At 44.2% G+C, this 26038-nt stretch overlaps 1 protein-coding gene across 2 annotated transcripts in view; it reads right to left on the bottom strand.

Moving 5' to 3' along the window:
- The window catches only part of Me3 (malic enzyme 3), a 211061-nt gene that overhangs the window by 14986 nt on the left and 170037 nt on the right, over window positions 1–26038 (bottom strand). For both annotated transcript variants that reach the window (XM_036194599.1, XM_036194591.1), the window contains exon 8: window positions 4292–4401. In XM_036194599.1, coding sequence (XP_036050492.1) covers window positions 4292–4401 — 110 coding nt within the window. The remainder of the gene's footprint in view (window positions 1–4291; window positions 4402–26038) is intronic.

Here is a 26038-nt window from a genome sequence, read left to right as displayed (position 1 = left end):
AACCGAGAGAGAACAGGGTTATGTAGAGACTCAGTGTAGACCCCATGGCCTCAACTAACCCCACTAAGAGCTCAGCCCAGAACAGGGATGGAGTGGTTAGACACATTTCTTCATTTTTGGGGGAGGGTAGCCTGTGGCAGGCAGGACTGTGGGTAAGGGGCTTTCTGCAGCTGAGGCTCTGCATTAGTTGAGGCAACAAGTCTTCCCATGAAGGAAGATGTGGCTGGATTGCCATGCCGACCTCTCCACATTTTGGTTAGTTACATGGGTACATTTACATATCAGGCTGGGATCCCCGAAGGCTGGGATGATCTGATAGAGCTCCTCTCATTCTGGTTCTGTCTCCCAGCTCTTCTCATGAGTTCTAAATTCATGACTTCTGTCTTAATTTCTGAGAAAAGAATAGGAAATTTATCTCTCCCCGTCCCCCCACTTCCCCTTCTTTTGCTGAGAACCAGCAAACTCTCCAGCGGGCTTTGTCTGGGAGTCAGATAAGACTGAGAACTCAATGAATTTAGACAAATGAATTAATTTAATTTTAAAAATTGTTCATGCATATGAAATCATATATACATACATACATACATGTCTAACATCTGAGTATGAGCACATATGAGGTGCATTTGTTGTGAGCATATGTATGACAACCAGGAAAGCAAGAGGCTGCAAGGCAGGGGCCAGCATAGACATTTCTACAGGAATAGGTGTGATGATGAGAATGTTGTTTGTATGTATGGATATCATGCATCCTCATGCATCCAATGTGCCAATCCTTGTGTTGGAAATTGGGGATCAAAAATTTAGTGGGAGACAGAGAATGCAGCAGAATCATCTAGAGTACAGTGCTTTGGATATGATGTACCTTCCAAAAGCTCACATGTTGAAATCTTGGCCCTGGCTGGTAGATCCAGTCATTGAGAGGTGATTGGATCATGAGGGTTCTGATGACTTCACCAATGTGTCCACTGATGTGTAGTGGGTAGCCATCCCAGCATTGGCCTGGAAGTTCCAACCCCCACTGAGGCTTTGGTAATGGTCACGCCCACAAGGCGGGGCAAGAGGAGGAGCGGAAGACGAAGGATCGGGAAGGACTCACTCTGTTGGTTCCCGGACTCTGGACGCTGGAGGTAGACCGAGCAGAGTTCTCCAGAGAACAACGCCGGATTGTGCTATACCCTTGCCAGACCCTGTAACCTACCCCCTCATTTGTAAGTACCCCACAAAATAAACCTCCCTTTTAACTACGTGGAGTGGCCTTAATAATTTCACCAATACTGATGGATTCAGATTTTTAGGGTGTTGTTGGGAAATGATGAGAATTAGGAAGTGGAGCCTCATTGGAGGAAATGGTTGCCTGGGGCATGCATTTCAAGGATGGATCTGGTCCTGAGACCCTTTTTGCTCTGTTCTCACCTTTTTCTGTTGCTTTCAGGCAACTAGTTCTGCCCCAACTCCTGCCACGATGCTCAGCCTCATCACAGGCCCAGAAACAATGGATCACAGACTGAAACATCTCCAAAAGCAAGCAGCAATAAATCTTGCCTTCTTTAGGCCGTGTTTCCCAAGTATTTGTTATAATGATGTAGAACTGACCAAGGTAAGAATAGCTGGAGGACAGCACCTTGGCGGGTACCCAAATAAGACCATTTCTGGGCAGGTCACCCATTGAGCTGAGTCCTGAAGGATAAAGGAATTCCTCAGGTGAAGGGGATGGGAAAAGCTTGACATAGTGGCATACTCCTGTACCTCCAGTACTTGGGAAGTAGAGGCAAGAGGAATAGGAGTTCGAGGCTAGTCTTGGCTGCATGAGGCTTTATCTCAAAAACCAACCAACCAAACTGAAGGGACAATTAGAGAACAGGGAGGAGGTCCTTGCTCCCCAACCCATGCATTTCAGCAAGTGAGTGTAGAGTTTCTCACAAAGGGATGGCTAGCATAGTGAGTCATTGTTTCCATGTTAGAGGAACATTCTGGCATCAGTGTGGGGGAGATGGAGGTGGATGGACAGCAGGGTCCTGCTGTGTTCCTGTGCATGTTTATGAGGATATAATAACATGTTGAGGTTTACAAGTCTATCTGTCTAATGGTGCGTCTGGAATCTGTATACCAGATGTGCTGACCATATGGACTTGTTTTCCACTTGGCGGCCCTGGGAACTCTGAATATGGCTGACCTGTTGCTGACTCACGTGTGAGTGGCATAACAGGGGAGCCAGTCAGCAGGTGCTTCCTCCTAGGCCAGAGGTGCACATTTGCCAGTTAGGTTGGCTGCAAGTTGACTAGTAGGCAGTGAGAGAATATTCTTCTGCCTCCAGCCAGTCCTCTTGGACTGTACTGCTGAAGCCGGAGAGTAGCTGGTTTGTTGGGATGTGGCTGGCACAGCCTACCAGTGCTTGTTGCAGGCTCAGGCACCAGGGGGCTGGAGGGACAGTTTGAGAAATTGAGCTTTCTTTCTGAATCTCCCCTTCTCTGGGCATCTAGTCCTCAGGCCCTGAAATAATGTCTGAACTCAATTCTCTAATAGTGTGCTAGAACTGCATTATATTATCCCTTGGAAACTCACAACAAATAAAAAAAATCATTTATCATATTCTTGTTACCCTCTAATGTGGACAAAAAAAAAAAAAAAGACACTTGGCTTTGCGGTTTTAGACCTGGAACAGTATAGTAAGTGGTTATGAATGTGGAATTTAGAGTCCAGATATCTGAACTAAACTTTCAACTGGGCACTTACTGGGTAGGCAAATTACTTATTCTCTTTGTGATTCAGTTTCTTCATTCAGAAGACACAAATATTAGTATCTCATAGGCCTAAAGGTGTACATTTCCTAGAACAGTGCCTAGTATGTCACAAATATTCAGCGATAAACTTTAAACTGGGTTTATGTTCTCTCTTGTGTATTCCTAACCATCTTGATGAAGAGTTGTTCTCATTTCGGGGAGTGGGGGAGGTGAGGAATCATCTGTAGAATGTCAGTTAACTTTTATTCAAGAATGAGACTGTTCCATACCAGCTCGTTCTTTTCATCTGACATGGACTGTTGGTTTAACAGGCTTGGCTCATCAAACTTCATCTGTTAAGTAACAAGATATGTGGAGCCATCAAGGTTTCCCTTGAGTCTTACAAAAATCTAGGAACCATTCTCAAGTGAGAACTCCTGGGTCAGCCAACAGCATTGCTGAGAAGTCTCCACTCTGTTCCAGCTTCAGACAGGGCACCTCCAAAGCAAGAAGCAACCTCCTCTGGGGTTCTTAAGGCTTTAGAACAGGTGGCCAAGTGACATGGAGTTAAAAGATGCTTTACATTAACCTTTGCAATGCTCTGTGTTCTTTGGTTGCCCATGTCCTTCAAGCTTATAACTTTCAGCCCAGCTTAGGGAAGGACTTGTCATGATGCTCTGACAGGGATGCACCTTGTGTTTGGAAAGACTATGGGCAAGATATTATGGCCATGGAAAGCCATTTTTTTTTTTTTTAATGAACATTGATGTTTTGATCTGATAAGTCATGGAGTACTATTTTCTGTGTATAAGCTCTCGCTCTGTGTATGTCTCTCTGTGTATGTGTGTGTGCATGTACATGTATGTGTGTTATATGTACACATGTGTGTGGTGTACACATATGGTGTCAGTGTGCCTAGAAGCAGAGGAAGACATTGGGTATCACTTGTACCTTATTTTATTGAGATAGGGCCTCTCATTGAAATGGGAGCTAGTCTGGAGGTCAGCAAACTCCAGTGATTCTCCTGTATCAGCCACATTGGGGTTATAGGCATGTGCAGTAGGCTTTTTATGTGAAAGTGGAATCCAAACTCAGGTCTTCATGCTTGGTAGCAAGTGTTTTTTTACTCACTGAGGCTTCTAGCCTCCCAGTCCTGGCTCTTGAGGTCTTTACAATGCTTTCCTGATGCAGTTACTGTCATCTCAGAACAGATGCTAAAATTAGTCAGAGAAGTGACTTTCCAAGTTCAGGTAGCTAATCATTGACAGTAGGGTACAGAATTTCTTAGAAATATGAAATCATCCAGTTCTTACCTACCTCTGAAGTAGTAATGACTTCCATTTGGTGCTTAAGCACACCAAAGCTTAGCCAAGTGGAGAGATATGTTCAAGGTCACAGAGCTAAGAATCAGCCAAGTGGAAGCTGCTCCAAGTCTAATATTGTTTCTTTAACAGCTTCTGGCAGCAAACGAGTTATGAGGTGACATTTCCCCCCTCTGCTTTTGGCACTTGAGTGAGCCTTGTGAAAAAGTGTTATTACCCAGTGACTCTGTTAGGTGGGTGAAAATGTACCTTGGATATCATCGTTGAACATGCAGTACTTGTTGCGGTATTTGTTGAGCAGACGGAAGGCATTGGCATTGGCAAAGTCTTCAAATTGGATGAGGCAATTTATTCCAAACCTGTAGGGTGGGGAAAGAGGCAGGAAAGAATGTATGATTACCTCCTGGAGCAGAACCTCCCTGAACTGGATACAGAAGAGGCTCAGGACAAGAGGTAAGGGTGATGTGGGGCCTTCCTCTTATTTATTCATTTATTTTTTTCACCTGGTTGGATCAGCAACTCCTAGAACTAGACCTTTGCCTGCTCCATTACGTATGTGAATGGGAGCATGTAGGGGCCAAGGGCTTCACAAGTCTACCAAGTCAACCTCACTGTATCTAATGTGGACTATGGACTCCCCACAAACCACCATGCACACTGTGGGAGTATCAGCAAGGCTGAGATAGGTCCTGCCTTCTCTGCAGCCTGTGGCTGTCCAAGATCCTAGCAGAAAGCTCACTCCAAATGCAGCAGTGAGCAGAATCACTCTGAGTCTGGAAGCTTCTGAAGCCTGCTCCCACCCTTTCCAGACCCCGAGGCTAGGAGTCATTCATTCCACTCCTCTACATTCATGTGTTATTTTCCAGCAAGTCACAAACAAGGCTGAAAAAGGCCACCCCATGAAGCCACTGCTATCCTGGTGAAGATGTTCCCCAACTTCCAGGAATAGAAGAACAGTAAGCCCCATGAAAGTATGGAGCACAGGGTCCATCTCACAGATGGCCTCGCTCAGGGACAGTAGGATGATGCTCAGGAATCTGTATTTTCAATAAGCACCCTAGACAGTGTGATTCCAGAAGCCTAGAAAATGAAGAAAACACAGCCTTGGTGGATAAGGCAAAGGCCAGAAGGCTGCTTGACTTGACTTACTGGAATCTATGCCTATTAGGCTTCATGGTCTTGATAAAAATAATATTGGATTTATCAGTGTTTTATAATCCCTTTTCTTTTTAATATGTGTTGCCTTCTGGGAAGCTGAGAGAGAAGTTGTTAGGTGTTTGTAGAAAGAGTCCTTAGCTTAGAGCTTTGCATGTAGGTTTAATCTATTAAACCTGTTTTGGTAGCTGTGTCTCCTAGGCTTCCTTTAAGAAGTCATGGCATGAATTATTTAGTTTATTAGTACATGATAAACAATAGTTAACATCCCATGAGTTAATTTGTGATTTCAGGAACAGGTCATGTTCATTCAGAAAAAAGTCCTGATTGATCCGTGCTGGGTGTGTGAGAGGCAGAAGGAGCCTGTTCTTGCCAATGTGATGTGGACCACAAGCATGAGGCCTACTTGGGACCAGTTGTGGAAAGATTTATTATCTTCTAGAAAGGGTGTGTGAGACCTATTTGGTGGCAACTTTCTGATGAAGTCCCTGCCTATAAAGGAGTGAGTAGCATTGATATGGCCCAGAAAACACATTTTGACCTCCTGTTTTTGAGCATGCCTTACTCTGTTGGATATAGATGCCAGTGATTGCGGAAACCTGTGTATCTGCCACGTGTTTCCAGTCTTCGAACTGCTAGTGGGGGCACTAAGGAGATGGGTTCATGTTACAGAGTCCTGAGGAGGGCATGGCCACTGCTACATCCTGGTGCTAAAGAGTGCCAGGCCAGAGTCAGGCATCTAGTGGGCCTGGCTTGTATCTCCACATACAACTGAGTGAGCTAGCTGTACGTGTAACTTCATCTTCAGGCCTGCTGTAGCTTCCTGTTTGTTCAATAGGCACAATGCTATCTCCCTTGTCAACTTCTGTGGGCTCTTGTAAGGATTAAATAATGAAGGTGATTTTCTTCTTCAGTGTTATGGAGGAATAACTGATAAATAAAACTTCTCTGTATTAAAACATAGAACATTTATGATTTGAAATTTGTGTATATTGTGAAATAATTGCCATGACTAGGCTAGCTGGCTGCTTATTACCATACATGGTCATCTTCATGTGTGTGGTCTAAAAACTTGAGGTGTAGTCTCTCAGCAAATTCCAATTATACTAACTGAAATTTGTATTTAGTAAATGTGGCACTATGAGCTACTGCCGGCCTGTGAGTTTTAGAGTGCAAAGTACTAAGTACAAGTGTCATTCTGGCCTTGTTTTTTTTGTTTTGTTTTGTTTTGTTTTTTTGTTTTTCAGGACAGGGTTTCTCTGTTTAACAGCCCTGGCCATCCTAGAACTCGCTTTGCAGACCAGGCTGGCCTCGAACTCACAGAGATCCACCTGCCTCTGCCTCCTTAGTGCTGGGATTAAAGGCGTGCGCTGCCCTGCCTCCTCTGCCACCCCGCCGCCGCCGCCGCCGCCGCCACCACCACCACCACCACCGCCACCACCATCTGGCCCTCTGGTCACAATTCTTATTTACACTCACAGAGTAAGTACTGATAAGTACTGATGAGGTGGTTAGGGCTCTCAGTCCTTCTTACCCATCACTCAGGCTTCTTTTCCTTCTATACGAGTTTTTGAGGGAGGACTAGTCACAACTGGTTGAAAATGGAGTTGTAATAGAATCCCATGTGTAAGAGACAACACAGAAGGCTGTAAGGGAAGTTAAATTTCAACCAGGCCAGGCCAGGGAGCAGTCAGAGGAATGGGATATAGGAGACTTTTTAAATCACAGGTCTAGCTCCAGAGGAGTTCAGGAAAGGGGAGAAGAGTGAGGTGTAAGGGACTGGGCTGGATGAAGGAAAGTGTACAACTCTGGCCCTGGGTTTTGGCGTGATCCTCAGAAGACTCAGTGGTTTGTCCATGTGTAGCTCAATGGGACAGTAGAGAGGGTTACGAGTTTCTCCTTGAGTTCCCCTGAATTATTAGGTATGATGATCAACATTCCATGTTGCTATCTCTGTGTATAATTAAATACAGATTGCCATATTTTTCTAGGTCTTAGAAAGTAGTTCCATAATCTCTCTCAATAATGCAGTCCATGGTTTACTATTCTGTTTTTGTTTTGTTTTGTTTTTCAGGACAGGGTTTCTCTGTGTAGCTTTGGTGCCTGTCCTGGAACTCCCTCTGTAGCCCAGGCTGGCCTCGAACTCAAGGAGATCCGCCTGGCTCTGCCTCCTGAGTGCTGGGATTAAAGGTGTGAACCACCACCATCCAGGGGTTTACTATTCTTTAAGAAGTAGCACTGTACAGTAACCAACACATTGGTGCCTGATAATAGGTTAGCCCTTCACATCTGTAGATTCTGCATTCATGGATTCAATCGATCCCATCCTGAAAATGTTTAAGAAGATCCAATACATATAGAGAGACTCTTTTCTCATCATTAGTTCCTAAAGAGTGAGAAGCATTTTACATGCAGCATTTATAATGTATAAAGTATCATAAGTAAGGTACAAATAATAATTATATAGGACAATGTATGTAGATTATATTAAAGGGACTTGACCATCCACAGTTTTGGTATCCATAAAGAGTTCCACAACAAATCTCCCTTGGATACTGAAGGACAATTGCACTATGAACAGAAATAATAAATAAAACTGCCCACTCATAAATATAATGTCATGTCTGTCAAGACAAAATTTACTGTGATTTTTTTTTTGTTCCAGTTATGAATTGTAAGTATTTGAACTGGGAGTAGAGAACAAAATGTCTTGACATTTTACATAAGACTTTCAGTGTTGTTTTACAGATAGCCTGGGGCTCAAATTCTAAAAAGCTTAGACAACAAAGCAAGTGATGTGTGTATCTTTCCATCACATACTAATATATACTCACACACTTGACCTTGAAGCGATACTGCCACCCATTTGCTAAGGTAAGAATAAGGCAAAAATTATAAATACCTTTGTTCAGTGTATTTCTGTTTCACGGTTCATTTAATTTTACACAAGATATTCCCCTGAGTCCCATGGAATATAGAACAAATCCCCAACAATCCAGGTTAATCTAATTCCAGTTTGGAATTGCATAGAAAGCCACATGGACCTAATAACCTGAAAGTTCCTAGCACTTCTGCTGAATCTTCTCAAACCTGCTTTGGACATACAATCCCAAGGGTGTTCCCTGGTTCAGGAACAGCCCCAGTCAGACAGTTTATACACTGTCCCCTTCCAGCCTCCGACTAAAGCTCCTCCCTTCACTTCTGCCTTCCTGTATCTGCTCTTTCTCTCCTTCATGACCTGGGAGCCTTCAATGGTGTTGGGAGCCTTCAATGTCCCTTAGCCTCTCCTGTATGGCTTCTGTCAAACTAACCCAGTATGAATTAGCAACCACCCACCCATCCATCAATCCATCCATCTACTACCCAGTCAGTATTCTTCTATCCATCCAAATTTATGAAAACCTGTGATGAGCCAATGCTATCATTCAATGTTTTAGGAAAAGAGCAGATACATGAAAGAATTGGTGGGATTTTGCTGTTGTGAATTTACCTCCTAACCTGTTCAACTGTTACAACCTAGTTAAGATCAAGACCAAAAGTTCAACATGGAAATCTAAACAGATCAGGTGAAAGGCACGGCTCTCAATTTATTCATGTACAGTCAAACACAGGCATTTACTGACACATAAATTCAAATGTTAATTATCAACTAGATACTTAAAAATTCCGAGGACAATGAAAACAAAATAGTTGACCTCTGAGGGGTACCAGCAGCTCCGCAGCACACCAAGCTTTGGATCCCACTCTGTCTTCACACCACCTTACCATGCACACATACACTGCTTCCAGAGAAGTCCTGAGTGGCTCTAATCTGGCTGTACGTCAGTTTTGTGTCAAAAGCAACCCAGATTTATAAAAGATAAAACGCAACAGGCAGCGGAGCCTGACTTCTTTCTGAGTTGGAATAACAATCACATGGTGCAGAAAACACTAAACAGGAAACCAGAAACAGAGTTTTCTTCCGTTGTCTCTGACAAACATTGCGTCTTGCCTGAGTCTTTTTTCTCTCTGGCTCACAGTTCCTGCTGAGGCCACTAGAAGTGGGCATAGGTTACCTAATGCTTGAGGTTGGATTTGACATCTGGGCATTTCCCTCAGACATTTCTTTGAGACCTGGTGAGGGGCGGGCAGGAGACAGGGGTCCTTCATAGTTCCTAGCAGGAAATTTGGAGACTCAGTCTTAGGGTCCTTTCTGTACTTACACAGGCAGACCAGCAGGTGGCCATTGCTCAGGAGCAACCTCAGAAGGACGGCCTAGTCTCCTCCCGTCTGCGCCCCACTCAGAGCCCCTTACTAGGGGCTTTCTCTCAGTCCTTGAGCGGCCTGTGTCCTGACACCCTTTATTCTTGCCTTGCCAGAAGTCACCCTGACCCGAGAGGCTCATGCTTATCTGTCCCCATTTGTCCCTTTGATCTATTCACCCTGCAGCCCTGGCAGCAGCAGAGGAACATCTGACTTTCCTCCCACAGAAAAATCCTGCCTTGGAAAAAGAGGCCCTCTCAAGACAAATGGGGACTCCCAGACTTCTCCACTTTGGGGTGCATCCCGGAGGTGCTCTTTGACCTGTCAAGGAAGTCATGCTATTCCAGGGCTAGGGCTCTCTTGCAGGCACAGAATGATGGGTGGATGTCTGATTTCTCCCTGGGGCTGTGTATGGTGACCTGTGTCTGTGAGATAGGTTAAGGAGACCAAGGCCAACAGAGTTGGGCATTACTGGGACCAAGCCTCTCTGGGACAGGGCCGTCTGAGGCTCTTCCCCTCATAGGCTGACCAGAGGCACAGAGAGGGGTGCTGTTGCAGAACGTTCCAGAGACTGCAGACCCATCTCTCTTCTAGAGATTGGGGCCCGTCATTCTTTCAAACACCTGGTCTGACCCCTTTCAGGCCTGAATAAACACGAGGGAGCTGGAAGGAACAGGTGAGCTTGCTTAGTCTGCCTCTGAATCCAGTGACTAAAAGCTCTGCCTCATATTCCCAAGGGAGTCTGCTCTGTTTTCACTATGAAAACCTCATGCAGGTTCCCTTGGCCTAGCGCCCAGCGAAACTATCAGTCATCACCCCATGGAAAATTATTTCTTTTCTTTCTTCCAGAAACTAGAACTGGCAGAATCATGAAACTCTAGGTCTTTAAAAAATTTTACACATTCAATTAAACTGTATGCCCTTGAAATGCTCTCAGGTAAATTTCCCTAGTAAAATAGGTTTGGGTAACTTTTTATAATACACATACCAGACGCAGTGCATATGAAAGGCTTTGTAAAGTTATGCGTGATGAAGAAGGTTTAACCTAGCAGTTTTTTTTTTTTTTTTTTTTTTTTTTGAGCTGAGGACCGAACCCAGGGCCTTGCACTTGCTAGGCAAGTGCTCTACCACTGAGCTAAATCCCCAACCCTAACCCAGCAGTTTTTAAACTTATTTGACCATAGACTTCACCTTGATGGGTCCCTCTGTCTCCCACCTGAGGCAGAGAGCACTTTGAGGAACATGGTTCCTGCACAAACAACGTTGTGCATTGGGGGCTGGGGATTCAGAGCAAAGCCATCTCTCTCTGGAATGGCTGCATTGCTGTGGCTGCTTGGGACCCTCCAATGATGGCTCTCAGCTCCTCTATGTCAGCTCCCCTCCCCCAACCATTCCCCACAGGCCACTTAGTCACAGGTAACAACAGTAATGAAAGGAAAAGGTTCATGGATTTGGTGGGGAGGAGGAGGAGCCAGAGGGGCAAGGGACGGGTGAAAGTGATATAGGTATGTTCATGTAGTTCTCAAAAAATAAACCATTTTAAAGTTCCTCTTGCCAGGGCTGGAGAGATGGCTCAGAGGTGAAGAGCACCGTCTGCTCTTCCAGAGGTCCTGAGTCCAATTCCCAGCAACCACATGGTGGCTCACAACCATCTGTAATGAGATCTGGCACCCTCTTCTGTGTACATAATAAATAAATAAATCTTTAAAAAAGTTCCTCTTGCCAGGTGGTGGGGGCCACACCTTTAATCCTAGCACTTGGGAGGCAGAGACAGGAGGATCTCTGAATTCAAGAACAGCCTGGTCTACAGAGTTCTAGGACATCCAGGGTTACACAGAGAGAGCCTATCTCAGACAAGCCAACCAACCAACCAACCAACCAACCAACCAACCAACCAAAATAACAACAAAAAACCCTCGTAAGTGGCTTCCTCTGCCTGTGGGAGTCAGGTTGATGCCCACAGGTGTGTTCACTTTGGCCTTAGGCTAATTGCTCAGTAGACACTCGGGCATCCAGAGATTCTGGGTACATATTGCAGCTTCCACATCATTGTGGACCATTGCACATAGCTTCGCTTCAAGTGATGGGTCTCTCTGCCTAGGTTTCTGTATGTCTAGGCCAGCTCCTATTCAAACTGTAGGCCCTGTCTCCAACACTATCTCCCTTCAGGAGCCCTCCCTGACCTATCTTTTAGGATAGTGTGAATTCTTTTCTCCTAAGGGAATCACATGATATACTGTTTGTCTTAGTTAGGGTTTCTGTTGCTGTGAAGAGACACCAAGACCATGGCAACTCCTACAATGAAAACATTTCATTGTAGTAGCTCGCTTACAGTTTAGAGGTTCAGTCCATTATCATCATGGCGGGACATGGCAGTGTGCAGGCAGACATGGTGCTGGAGAGGTAGCTGTTGCATGTTGATATGCAGGCAACAGGAAGTGGACTGACACACTGGATGTTGTTTGAGCACATATGAGACTTCAAAGCCTGCCTCCACAATGACACACTTCCTCTAACAAGACCACAACTACTCCAACAAGGCCACACCTCCATTAGTGTCCCTTTGGGGGCCATTTTCTTTCAAACTACTATACACTGTTCCTATCCATAATAACACTGTATGGCATTTATTAAAATTTTGTTCTAATTTAATTAGAGTACTATAATGGGCAGGGTATCCTCTATGCCTGGAGAACTATACATAAAGTGTGATAGAAAAATTCACTTCAGGGCTTGTGAAGTGGCTCAGTGGGTAAAGGGGCTCCCTACCAAGACTGATAACCTGAGTTTAATTCCCCGAATCCACTCAGTGGAAGGAGTTGAGTTCTTCTTCTTCTTCTTCTTCTTCTTCTTCTTCTTCTTCTTCTTCTTCTTCTTCTTCTTCTTCTTCTTTTCTTCTTTCTCTCTCTCTCCTTCCCTCCCTCCTTGTAGTCAAGTAATTTTTTAAAAATTCTTTTCTCATGTATTACATTCTGACCATAGTTTCCTCTCCCTCTAGTCCTATCCCAAGATCCACTCCTCCTCCATTTCCCTTCAGAAAAGGTCAGGCCTCCCAGAGATATTAACCAAACACAGCATATCAAGTTGCAATAAGACTAGGCACATCCCCTCATAGCAAGGCTGGGCAAGACAACCCAGTAGGAGGAAAAGGGTCCCCAAAACAGGTAAAAGAGTCAGAGACAGCCTCTACTCCCACTGTTATCTGTACCACAAGGATACCAAGCCACACAACCATAACATATATGCAGAGGACCTAGGTCAGACCCATACAGGCTCTCTGATTGTCAGTTCAGTATCTGTGAACCACTATGAGTCCTTTTTGGTTGATTCTGTGGGCTGTTTTCTTGTAGTGTCCTTGACACCTCTGGTTTCTACAATCCTTCCTCCTCTTCTTCCACAGGATTCCCAAAGAGCTGATTTCTACCTATTATCTTCTGACCTTGACATGTGTGCCACAGCACAGTCTCCTCCCAAATAAGTAACTGTAACACAATTTAAACACTTCAATTCCACAAACTAGTCTTAGTATCTGCTATGAGCAATGGAATGCAAAGGTCTTACAGCTAGAAGGGGGCACTAAAAAATGGAAAAGTAGTTGCAACCCACCATGGCAAGGACAATAACACAGGTTTGTGTCAACATGTGGGAAAACTTAAGGAAGGCAGGCAATACTTTTTTAAGTGGGGGAAGCAGTAAGGCCCCCAAAGAACAGGGACTCAGAGTTGGGGCTTACAGGAAGAGCAAAGGTTCCCAGACAGACTGTGTGGGTATGGACAGGGGAGGAGAGCGGTCTTAGGTAGAGGGACAGCCTACACATGTAGAATGGGGCAAAATCCTCCTGGATTTACAGAAAAATGCATAAAGCTTAATCTTGGGAGAGGGGAGTAAAAAGAGATGAGTTTGCGGAAGATGAGGCTGGGTGGAATCCAGGCTCACACCTTAAAGTGAATTTACAAAGAGCCAAACATTCTTCTGGAGAGTGGAGACCCACTGAGCCTGTGCTGGCTGGTTTTGTGTCAAGCTGACACAGTCTAGAGTCACTGGGAAATGAGGAGGCAGACTCAATTGAGACACTGCCTTTATAAGATCTGGCTGTAGGCAAGCCTGTTAGGCATTTTCCTAATTAGTGATTGATGTGTGAAGGCCCAGCCCACTGTGGGTGGGACCACCCCTGGGCTGGTAGTCCTAGGTCCTAAAAAAGCAAGCTGAGCAAACCTTAAAGAGCAAGCCAGGAAGCAGTGTTACCCCATGTCTCCTGCATCAGCTCCTGCCTCCTGGTTCTTGCCCTGTTTGAATTCCTGTCCCGACTCCCTTTGACGATGAACAGTGAGTGATGTAGAAGCATAAGCCAAATAAACCTTTTCTCCCCTAAGTTGTTTGGTCATCAGTGTTTCATCACAGCAATAGTAACCCCAAAGAAGACAGAGGAACATGGGCAGGGAGCTGACTTGTGTTTCAGGAAGTTCATTCTTACAGCAGAGGAGATGATAGAGGCATAGCTGGAAGAGCACACTGGGCACACACAAGTTCTGCACAAATGGAAGATGATAAGGAGCTTGTGTATGATAATGGAGATGTGGAAGGGAAAAGGGAATTGAGGAAAAGATGTTCAGGAAGTAATATCAATACATCACAAGGAAGGCAGATCATGGGGGACTAGAGAGAGTTTTGACATCAGGAGTTCGGTTCCATCACTTACTACATGTATGACCATAGATAATCAATTTGACACAGATTTCAGTCTTCACCTGCAAGGCAGAGGGATGATGACACCTCTTCATAGGTCCTGTTATGAATGTTAAATGAGATAATGCATATAAAGTCCTGACACACTGCAGGTTCTGATGAAAATGACCAGGATTTGATAACAGGGCAGAGGCAGAAGAGGAGGCGACGGAGCTCTGTAAGAGGGGGACTCTTCAAGGTAAGGGATAAGGAAAGAGCTAAACTTACTACATTAGACAGTTGAGCTTGGGGTTCTGTGTGGCATTTGAATGGAGTTGTCTATGAAGCAGAGAGCTGTGCATGTGGTTCAGGAGGGAGAAGCATTCAACTGGGGGTTGTGTGAATAGTTGAAATCACAGGGCTGAATGAGGGTCCTAAGGAAAGTATTTATATAGCAGGCAGGGAGCAAAGCTGAGAGCAAAATCCCAGTACAAACATAAGATCAGAAAGAGGCCTAGCAGAGTTCAGTAAGGACAGTGATCAGGGGAGCCACAGAAGTAGAGACCTACAGGGCAGTTGCTACAGAACCTATGTGACAGGCTGGGATCAGGAGTGCCACTGGAGGCTGTCAAGTAAAACAGAGATCCAGAGTGTCCATTGAGACACTGTTTGAAAAACCCTGGTGAGCTTTGCAGACTACTGTGTTCAGTGGAGTGGTGAAGGGGACCACGGCGCATGGGAGTAGTGTGGAAAATGGAAGAGGAACGTCAATGATAAGTCGTTTTAAGAAGGTTGGCTTCAAAGTGGGTGTGGTGGGGCAACCACCAGGGGGTGCAAGACTGAAGGGCAGGTCTGTGTTGGAGATGGGAAGTGTACACAGGAGATAAGTGAGCTAGATTGGAGGGGAGGTAAGAGATAAGAAATGAGGGATGAAACGAAGAGGAGAGGATGGGGGAGACCCTAAGACGCTGGGAGGAGGTAGAAGATGTGGTTAGACATGGAGCAGACATTAGCTGTCTCACCACAATCCATCCACAGACATATTTGAGGGGTGACTGTTCTGGAAGGCATGGGGAGGCAGAGGTTGAGGAGGGATCCACAAGGATGCCAGGGAGGCTAACCCCAGGCTAGAAAGCAGGAGACTAGATAGTGGGTCCACTGAGACTAAAAAAGAGAAGCCAGTGGAATGAGGTGCAGTGAGCATCTTCAAGACTGCAAAGGACCATCCTGTGGGCTGGGAGTCGAGCTGAACTTATTTTGTGCATAGCTAATGGGCAGAAGAAAGAGATGCCCAGATTCTAGTGCTACATAAGGTAGAGATTTCAAGTACGGGCCTGACTGAGGCTGCTGGTCACTGGAGGTGGTTTTGAGGTCACTGTGGCTCCCTTTGGTGAGGACTAGTGGATGGGATTCCAGCCTGGAGTGTGAGGGAGGGACCTCAGAGATCTTCTCCTTCCCATATTCCAGACTGGGAAGTCCCTCGTGTGCCTGCCTGGAAGCCAGACTAGTGGGCTCCTTGTATGACCTTCTGACCTCACTGAGGGGAAAGCCCCTCAACTATCAGGGCAGTCTCAGGAAGCAGCAATTTCTAGCAAACATCTCAGGATAATGTGGCCACTCCTCAGTCATTATGAGGGGCAAATCCGGGCCAGACAGAAAACACTTGACTAACAGTTGGATTTCCTCCTGAATTTCCCTGTTTGTCTTGGTTCCTAAGCAATCACACAAGGCATCAATAATCTCAGATCTAGGAAGAGGGTGGTGGCTGACTGCTGACCTTTCAACCTCTCACAGGTCAGAGGTCACTCATGAGCTTTTATTTTTCCTTCTAAGTTACAGCAGCTCACTCTACAAACTCTTGTTCATAAATCTCACATTCTTTTCTCTCAACCACCTGGAGCTTCAGAGATAACAGATCCCATTTTCCCCTAGACTGTGTTCCAGTAGTCACAAGTCCCTGGTATCCTCCACAAAGCCTCTCTGATTATTTGTATATCTCTGTTCAGGGCCACTACAATCCACGATACAATCATATATTGATCTTCCTCAGAGTCAGAACCTCCCACAGAGAACTAGCTATGCTCCACTGTGAGTTAGGGCAGCTGATCTTGGACAGATGATGGTAAAGGGCGAAACAGGACTGTATTTGGAGACGGTCAGCACACAGTGTGTGAGGACCATCTTCAAATGTTACAGTGAGAGCTTAGAGCCAAACGGTGCCCTTTCTACAATCTTTTAGAATGAACACACAATCCTTACACTTTCACTGTGGTCTGGCTGCCAGAAGCTAAGGGGCTTTCCCTTGGTAATGTTGCTTTAAAAACTACCAGGAGAAGCCGGGAGGAAGCACACTGTCTCATCTTTCCCCTTGGGGTTAGGCTGAACTGGCTGAGGTTTGAGGTTTGAGGAGAGCTATGGGGGTGGCTGAGTTTTGGTGAGTGACGGGGCAACTGGACACCTGTCGTCTAGAAGGGGAACTGGGGAGAACCAGATGACTAGCCTGTGCAGGAAGAGGATGCACGTTCACCATTGGGAGCTAGAGAGTGTCCAGAATGGAGACTGATGTCTAGTCCCTCTACAGCGCCCTTCTGGTGAGGACAGGTAGACACTAACCTTGCCCTTGAACAAAAACAGAGAAAACAGGAGTAAGCTAAATAGAACAGCTTTAACTATAAGATTTCCCTCTTGTCTACTTTCTTTGTTTATTAAGAAGGTGTCTGGAGAATGTTGGCTATCTTTTCTTTCATGTGATGGCACAGCAATTGAAAACATTCATTTAGAAAGTGAATTCTTGGGAGGCAGAGCCAGGCGGATCTCTGTGAGTTCCAGGCCAGCCTGGTCTACAGAGTGAGATCCAGGAAAAGGCACGAAGCTACACAGAGAAACCCTGTCTCGAAAAAACAAAAAAACAAAAAACAAAAAAAGAAAGTGAATTCTGCAGATAGACTGTCTATGTTCACAATGCAACTCTGCTGTTAAGTGGAGGTGTGACCTTGACCAGTTTCCTTAACTTTCTGGGATTCAGGTCTCTCATTTTATAATCCATGTTGCAGTCAGCACTGTTTTGGATGTCTGAGCTAGAGCAGTAGATGGAAAAGATGACGATCCCTCACTGGGACTTATATTTTAGTGATATAAGAGAATAACACACCTAGTTAGTAGAGTCTGATATAGTTTATATGAACATGGCCCTTGGATTAAGGGCCTAGTGCCCAGAGTGGCATTGCTAGGAAGTGACCATTAGGAGATGGGGACTATCTTAGTTAGGGTTTCTATTGCTGTGAAGAGACACCATGACCACAGCAACTCTTACAGGAACAACATTTAATTGGGGCGGCTTACATTTTCACTGGTTTAGTCCATTATCATCATGTGACATGGTGGCATGCAGTCACGCATGGTGCTGGAGCTGAGAGTACTACATCTTGATAGGCAGGCAACAGGAAATGCTCTGTGACACTGGGAGTAGTCTGAGCATAGGAGACCTCAAACCCATCCCCACAGTGATACACTTCCTCCAACAAGGCTACACCTACTCTAACAAGGCCACATCTCCTAATAGTATCACTCTGTTTGGGGGCCATTTTCTTTCAAACCACCACATTCCAATCCCTGGCCCCCAAGGGCTGATAACCATGTCATAATGCAAAAATGCACTCAGTCCAATTTCAAAAGTCCCCATAGTCTGTAATAGTCTCAAACTTATTTAAAAGTCTCAGGTTTAGAGTCTCTTCTAAGTCTCATATAACCTCTTAACTGTAATCACCTGTAAAAATCAAAATAAAATAACAGATCACATACTCCCAACATATTATGGTACAGGATATACATTACTGTTCCAAAATGTAGGGAAGGGAGCATAGTGAGGAAATACTAGACCAAAGCAAGACCGAAAACCAGCTGGGCAACTCCAAACTTGGCATCTCCATGTCTGACGTTAAAATGCTCTTCAGGTCTCCAGCTCCTTTCAGCTTTGTTGACTGTAACATATTTCTTTCTCTTGGGCTGGTTCCACAACCTGCTAGCAGCTTTCCTTGGAAGGTATCCCAGGACTCTGGCATCTCCAACGTCTTAGGGTCTCCAAGGCAATTCAGGCTTCAACTTCACAGCTTCACACAAGGGCCTCTCTAGGTCACCATCTAGGGACACCCCTAACACATGCCTGACCTTAGCAGCTTTCCTTAGTCATGGAGGCAAATTCCATAGCCTCTTCCTTCTATCCTTACCTCTAAAGCCATGTGGCTGAAGCTGCCAAATTCTGCATGCTCTCTGTGGCTGAAACATGGCACCATGTCTGGCTGCAAGCCACCATGTCATGTGATGATTATGGACAAAACTTCTGAAAATGTAAGTCACCCCAATTCAATTACATCTTTACCAGCTTTCTATTTTCGATAGTTTCCTTCACTGCCTAAGCTTGGCTATTCTGGAACTTGCTCTGTAGACCAGACTATCCTCAAACCCAGAGATCCACTAGCCTTTGCCTTCGGAGGCTTCTGCACCACCACACCCAGCTCTAAACCTTTTTTTAATTCCTTTCACAGGGTGGGATCTTCCCCTGAGGTCACAGCTCCCTTGACTCCATTTCTGAATCTGTTGATCTCCTTGAACACAGGACTTAGTCCATTCCACTTCCTGGTGCTCCTTTTCTCCTTAAATTTTACATTTTGTAATGTGCCCTGCTCATCTTTCTTCTTTTCATTATAAACCTTCAGAGTTACTTCCAATAACCATACAACAGAGTCTATACTAAGCTGTTTTGAGATTTCCTCTGCTGATAGAATTAATCCAAATGTATTCACTTTAGCCCCTGGCAGACTCTTCAGACAAGGGCAAAAAGCAGCCACATTCTTCACCAAACTATCACAAGAATGATCTCTAGGCAACATACTAAAATCCTTCTCCTCTGAAACCTCTTGAGTCAGGCCCCCACAGTGCAAATTGTTCTCAGAACCACTGTCTTCTGTGCTCCTGCTAGTGTGGCCCATTAAGCTGCGCTTACAGGATTTCACTGCTTTGCTAACCAAAGTACCAAAGTCCAAATTCCTCCAAACAAACACATGGTCAGGCCTATCACAGCAATACTCCAGTCCCTGGTACCAACTTCTGCCTTAGTTAGGGTTTTTTTTTTTTTTTTTTTTTTTAAGCTGAGGATCGAACTCAGGGCCTTCTGCTTGCTAGGCAAGTGATCTACCACTGAGCTAAATCCCCAACCCAATTAGGGATTTTTATTGCTGTGAAGAGACACCATGGCCACGACAGCTCTTATAAAGGGAAATATTTAAATGGGGTGGCTTACATTTTCAGAGGTTTAGTCCATGATCATCATGGGGTGACAGTGGCATGCAGCCAGACATAGTGCTGGAGCTGAGAGTCCTACATCTTGATAGGCAGGCAACAGGAAGTGGTCTGTGACACTGGGGGTACCTTGAGCATAGGAGACCTCCAACCCACCTCCATAGTGATACGCTTTTTCCAAAAAGGCCACACCTACTCTAACAAGGCCAAACCTCCTAATAGTCCCAACTCCTTTGGGGCCATTTTCTTTCATAATGCCACATTTTAGGTCCTTAGAAAATGGGGCACTTATCCTCCAGGGGGATTATGAGACATGGCTTATCTTCTTCTTCTTAATCATTAGACAAGTGGTTTGCTCTACAACATACCCCGTGCCATGATAGTACCTCCATCAGAGGCCCATAGCAGTAGATCTGCCTGATACTAAACTGGACCCTCCAAAACTATTAATTAATAGTTATCACCTTTATAATTATCCCTGGTATTTCATTAGAGTGATGAGGAGCTGACTAACTTAGGGTTGTTGACAATATTAAATAACTTAAAGCAAGTGAATTGCTTGTTGTCCATAGGTATCTAGATTAGACCAGTATCCAGTTTACCAAGAAAGCGAATAGATACTTGATTATTGATTAGACTTTTTAAAAATGTGAAATGGGGACTGGGCAGATGGCTCAGGGGTTAAGAGCACTGGTAGCACCCACATGGCAGCTCACAATTGTTTGTAACTCCAGTTCCAGGGGGTCTGACACCCTCACATAGACATAAGTGCAGGCCACACACCAATGAACATAAAATACATAAACAAACAAACAAACAAATAAATAAAAAAAAGAAATGATCTCTGGGTGAGAATTGGTATTTAACACCTTGTGGTAGTTTGAATGTAATTGCCCCCATAAACTCATAGGAAGTGGCACTATTTGGAAGTGTGGCTTTGTTGGAGTAGGTATAGCCTTGTTGGAGGAAGTATGTCACTGTGGAGACAGGTTTTGAGGTCTCATATGTACTCAAGCCACTCCCAGTGACCCAGTTCACTTCCTGTTGCCTGCTGATCAAGATGTAGGACTCACCAGGAGGTGGTGGTGCTATGGATATTGCTCTGTATAAATAAAATGCTGTTTGACCAGTGGCCAGGCAGGAAGTATAGGCAGGACAAGAGAGAGGAGAATTATAGGAAGTGGAAGGCTGGGTAGAGAGATGCTGCCAGCCACCGTAATGACAAGCAACATGTAAAGACACTGGTAAGCCATGTGGCAAAGTATAGACTAACAGAAATGGGTTAATTTAAGATAGAAGAAGTAGATAACAAGAAGCCTTCCATGGCCATACAGTTTGTAAGCAATATAAGTTTCTGTGTGTTTACGTGGTTGGGTCTGAGCGTTTATAGGCCTGGCGGGTAAGAGAGATTTGTCCTAACTGTGGGCCAGACAGGAAAACTCTAACTACATAGTGGTGCATGCCTTTAATCCCAGCACTCAGGAGGCAGAGCCAGGTAGATCTCTGTGAGTTTGAGGCCAGCCTGGTCTACAGAATGAGATCCAGGACAGGCATTGTCTCAAAAAACCAAAACAAAAAAACATGTAGGACTCTCAGCTTCTTTTCCAGCACCATGTCTGCCCTCATGCCATTATGTCCTACCATAATAATAATGAACTAAACCTCTGAAACTGTAAGCCACCCCATTAAATGTTTTTCTTTATAAGAGTTGCTGTGGTCATGGTGTCTCTTTACGGCCACAGAAACCCTAACAAAGACACTCATAATGAAAGTTTTTTTAATTACAAAAGAAGTATCTGTATATAAATAAATAAGCATGATAAAATGAGTAATTTGGTAAACAAAAATCCCAGGCAATCTCATTCTGTAGTGGTAATCACTATTAACAATTTGGTTTATATGCATGCAGATGATTCTTTGCTTATGTCAGTACTGGTCAGTTTCAACTGTCAATTTACCACAGCTTAGAATTACCTGAGAAGAGACTCTTAGTTATGGGGTTATTTAGATCATGTTGGCCAGTGGCCATGTCTGTGGGGGAATTGTCTTGATTGCGACCCAGCCCACTGTTGGTGGGACTATTCCCTAATCAGGGGGCCCTAGGTTGTATGAAAGTGGAAGAGGCTGGCTGGGCAGTAAATGAGCAAGGACCCATGAGTTTATTCCCTGTCTGCTCTTGACTGTAGATGTGTTATGTCTAGTTGCTCAAGTTACTTCCTTGACTTCTTCTCAATGATGGACTGTTACCTGGAACTTGTAAGCCAAATAAACTCTTTTTTTTTCCTTCCCTATCTTACTTTTGGTCAGGAGATTTTATCACATCAATAGGAATGAATCTAGATCACTTTATACCAGAGTTATTAAGGGAACTTAAAAAAAACAGTTGTTCATGTTTCAACTCAGAGACTCTGCAGTTTTTATAAGCATCCTTGTGATTCAGAAGGAGAGTTAGAGGTGTGTGTGTGTGTGTGTGTGTGTGTGTGTGTGTGTGTGTGTGTGTTTTGGGGGGGGTTAGTTCAGCATTTTCACATCTACTTTATTGAATCCCCTGTTCTATTCTGCAGTAGATAGGGAGTGGGGAAGGAGGGAGTTGGATGTACCCAAGGGACATTTTTGTACACTAGAAGAATCAGTTTTCATTTCATAGAGAGAGAGGAGGGGGGATAAACTTGGTTTAACTCTGGAAATGTCCTGAACACATGATGAATAAGCTAGAGGCTGCATTAGCCTCTGACTTGCTATTGAGCTGTAAGAGTTGCAGGACCAGCTGGAGTAAATGCTCATGAATTCAGAAGCCTGGACCACAGAGTCCTCATAGATACAAGATGTATTATGTAACATTTCATATGTGCTACACACCTTACTACCTACTCAGGGAAGACAGTGCCACCACAACACTCTCCCCCATTGAACACAGAATCTCGAACAGTTGAAGCTAGAACCAGGAATGAGACCTTGTGCTTAACCTTCCCCACTATCTACCAACAGTATCCCAGCCTAATCTTAAATTTCATAGTGTACTTGGGCACAGTTCAGGTAGTGGTGGTGAGTCACACTTTCTTTTCTTTCTTCTGTAGCTGGAGGTTTTCCTGTGTCCTGCACAGTCCTCTGTGGTCCAGACAAATCTCTCTCACCCATGGTCTTGCAGCCACTCAGACCCAAGTAAACATACAGAAGCTTATATTATTTATAAACTGTATAGTCTATGGCAGGCCTCTTGCTAGCTAGCTCCCATATCTTAAATTAACCCATAACTATTAATTTATGTATCGTCACATGTTCTGTGGCTTTTCCTACATTCCATTACATGTTGCTCCTTATGCAGCTGGCTCATGTCTCTCCCTTCTGCCTTTCTTCTTCCTGTCTATCTGCTTGTATTTCCTGTCTGCCTCTAAGCTGCCTTGCTATAGGCAAAACGGCTTTACTTATCAACCAATCAGAGCAACACATATTTATAGCATGCAGTAAGCTATCCCACAGCACTTTCCCTTTTCTGTCTAATCACAAAAGAAGGTTTTAATTTTTTTAAATTTATTATTATTATTTTATTATTATTATTATTATTATTTTGTGGAGCCAAGGATTGAACCCAGGGCCTTGCGCTTGCTTGGCAAGGGCTCTACCACTGAGCTAAATCCCCAACTGGTTTTAACTTTAATATAGTAAAATTATATAACAAGCACATTTGTAGTCTGAAGGTTTCTCTGGTCCCACCAAGCCCCACTGTCCTGCTGCCCACTTATAAAATAATCATTCAGAAGATTATATTAATTGTAACTGCTTGGCCATTAGCTCAGGCATATTACTAACTAGTTCTTATACTTAAATTAACCCATAATTCTTATCTATGTTTAGCTGTGTGGCTTGGTACCTTTTCTCAGTTTTGTCTTGACATCTTACTTCCTCTGTGTCTGGCTGGTGAGTACTGACTCAGTCCTTCCTCTTCCCAGAATTCTCCTCATCTGCTCACCTGCCTATACTTTCTGCCTGGCTACTGGTCAATCAGCATTTTATTAAACCAGTGTACAAAAGCATTATCCCACAGCATTCTTCCTTCTGCCTATGTGGCCATAACTATTCCCTCAACTTTAACATTTATGGGCTGGAAGCTCACAACACTCACTCTTCTTGAACTACTGACTTACATAGACACTGAGTCAAAGAAATCATAGAAAGTCAAGTTATCTAAACATCAGCAGATACAGATAAAATTTTTGTTTTGTTTTGTTTTGTTTGTTTGTTTGTTTATTTTTTTTTGAGACAGGGTTTCTCTGTGTAGCTTTGTACCTTTCCTAGATCTCACTTGGTATACCAGATGGGCCTCAAACTCACAGAGATCCATTTGCTTCTGCCTCCCAAGTGCTGGAATTAAAGGTGTGTGCCACCACTGCCCAGCTCAGATGAAATGTTTTTAATACAGTATTTTTGAGAACATGATCAGGATGTTTTGATACAGGGTCTTACTATGTAGCCCAGGCTGGTCTTAAATTCATGATCCTCTTGCCTCATCTTCATGTGTGCTGGTTACAGGCATGTGTCTCCACACTCTTCTGAGAGCAGAGATCTTTATATATCTGCAGATTACTTACCAGTCTGGCTTAGTATCTGGAATATAGCAAATTCTAGGTAAAAATGCCCCTTTGATTTCATATAATACATTTCCTTGATATATACGTAACTATGCCATTATTTTCTTGTATTTTCAGAGCATCTTCTTTAATCCTGGTACCCTATTTCTTGTCTCTCTTGGGATGATGGGCTGTGGTAGTCTATTCGCTGGTGGCTTCCAGGGAACCCAGTATTTATACCCTTATGTTACCTCCTCCTTTAGAACTCAGTATGTACCCATGATTTGGCTTTATTATTATAACGTGGTGGCAGTTATATTGTGCCAGTTTCAGATGTTATTCTTTATATGGTATCTGTTGTTGAGACTTTTGTGCATATACAGAATGAAATACAGTAATGTTTCATTACTCTCTAACTTACCCTTAGTTATCCAATGTGTCCCCCTCCTGGCTTCTTACTTTCTTCTTCTGTTTGACCACCCACTAGTTCCAGTCAGTATTGCCCATGTAAATGTTCCCAGGTGTGAGGTCATGCATTGGAGCATGGGAAACCTACCAGTGGCTACAGGCTTAAAAAAACCAAACCAAACCAACTCCAAATGATTCTTCCTTCCTCAGCAGCTATGAGCCGCCAATAGCTCCTTAGTAAGGGGGGGGGTGTCCTGGAGAGCCCCTTCCTCATTTTGGCTAGGATTGGCTGTTGATATTGTGTAGGTCTTGTGTAGGTAACCATAGCTGCGGTGATGTCATGAGTGTGGTAGCCATGTTGTCGACAGAAAACAGCATTGCAGAGCACACTTTCTATCCCCTCCTGTAGCTTTTACATTCTTTCTGCCTCCAGTTATCATTCTTTTTGAAAACAAAACAAAACAAAACAAAAACAATCCACCACATTTCATTATTTTATGAGTATAGCTGTTTTGCCTGCATGTAAGTCTGTGCACCATACACATTTCAGGTACCCACAAAGGCCAGAAAAGAGTGTCAGATCCCCTGGAGGAACTGGATTTCCAGACAGTTGTAAGTCACCAAGTGGGTGCTATGAATCAAATCCTAGTCCCCTGGAAGAGTATCCAGTGCTCTTAGCCACTGAACCATCTCTCCAGTCCCCAGGTATCATTCTCAAGAAAGCCTGGTAACTTCTACGTGGTGTTCCTGGGAATCCTAGACTGACATATAAAATGTCAGCTATGGTGTTAGGAGAAGAGGCCACACAAAGCAGCTGTGGGGAGAGGTAGAGTCTCTGAGACTGTGAGGAAAAGCTAGACTCAACATTTCTAGAGTAAAGTGCAGTCACATTTAGTGATCAGTAGTAGGATCATAAGTGAGCTACCCAATTAAGTTGTCTCAGCTTGCAGCAATCAAAAATCTGTAATGTAATTAAAAAAAAAAAAGCTGGTATAAACTCTCTGGCTCTACTACATTTCAGAATTGTTACTACTATGTTTGTAGAGCTGGGGAACCCAAGTCAGACCCTCACGACTGCTAAGCAAGAACTCTCTACCAAACTACCAAGCCCTCTAGATTGCTTTTAGTTGATCCTAGAAATCACTGAGTTTGGAGCTTGTACAGCTGAGCAATGCATTAGTCCACTAGCTTTGCTGGGGTGGCTGAGACTGAGGCCATCTAACAGGGAAGAACCGTTTTCCTGGAAAGCTTGCCCCTCACTATCTTCTCCAGGGAAGTTGCTTTCCCATTCTCTTCCTCTGTCCTCCAATGGAAGACACCTAGCTACAAGCTCAGTTAGCTATTTGTTGGGAAAAGGAACCGAAAGACACATGTCAGAAGACCTTCCTCTCAGTAACTTCAGGTTGACAGAATTGAGGATATCTGGACCTTTACAGGTTCGAGCAGTCTGGTGGTGTTGTTTGTTTGTTTGTTTTTTTTTGAGACTACTCAAAATTTGTAACTTCCCAGGAATTTCTAACTACCTTGGCACCCATCTTTCTTTGCTCTCTCTCAATCGAATCAGGGCACAGTAGAGATAGTAAGTTGTGCTTTTCAGATATTTGGGTTTGAAACCTTTAGGTCACCCACCAAACATAATGGCAGAAACAAGTAGGATGAG

This window comes from Onychomys torridus, chromosome 1 (assembly GCF_903995425.1).
Source record: "Onychomys torridus chromosome 1, mOncTor1.1, whole genome shotgun sequence".
NCBI lineage: Eukaryota > Metazoa > Chordata > Mammalia > Rodentia > Cricetidae > Onychomys > Onychomys torridus.
This window is presented reverse-complemented; position numbering and strand designations above follow the sequence as displayed.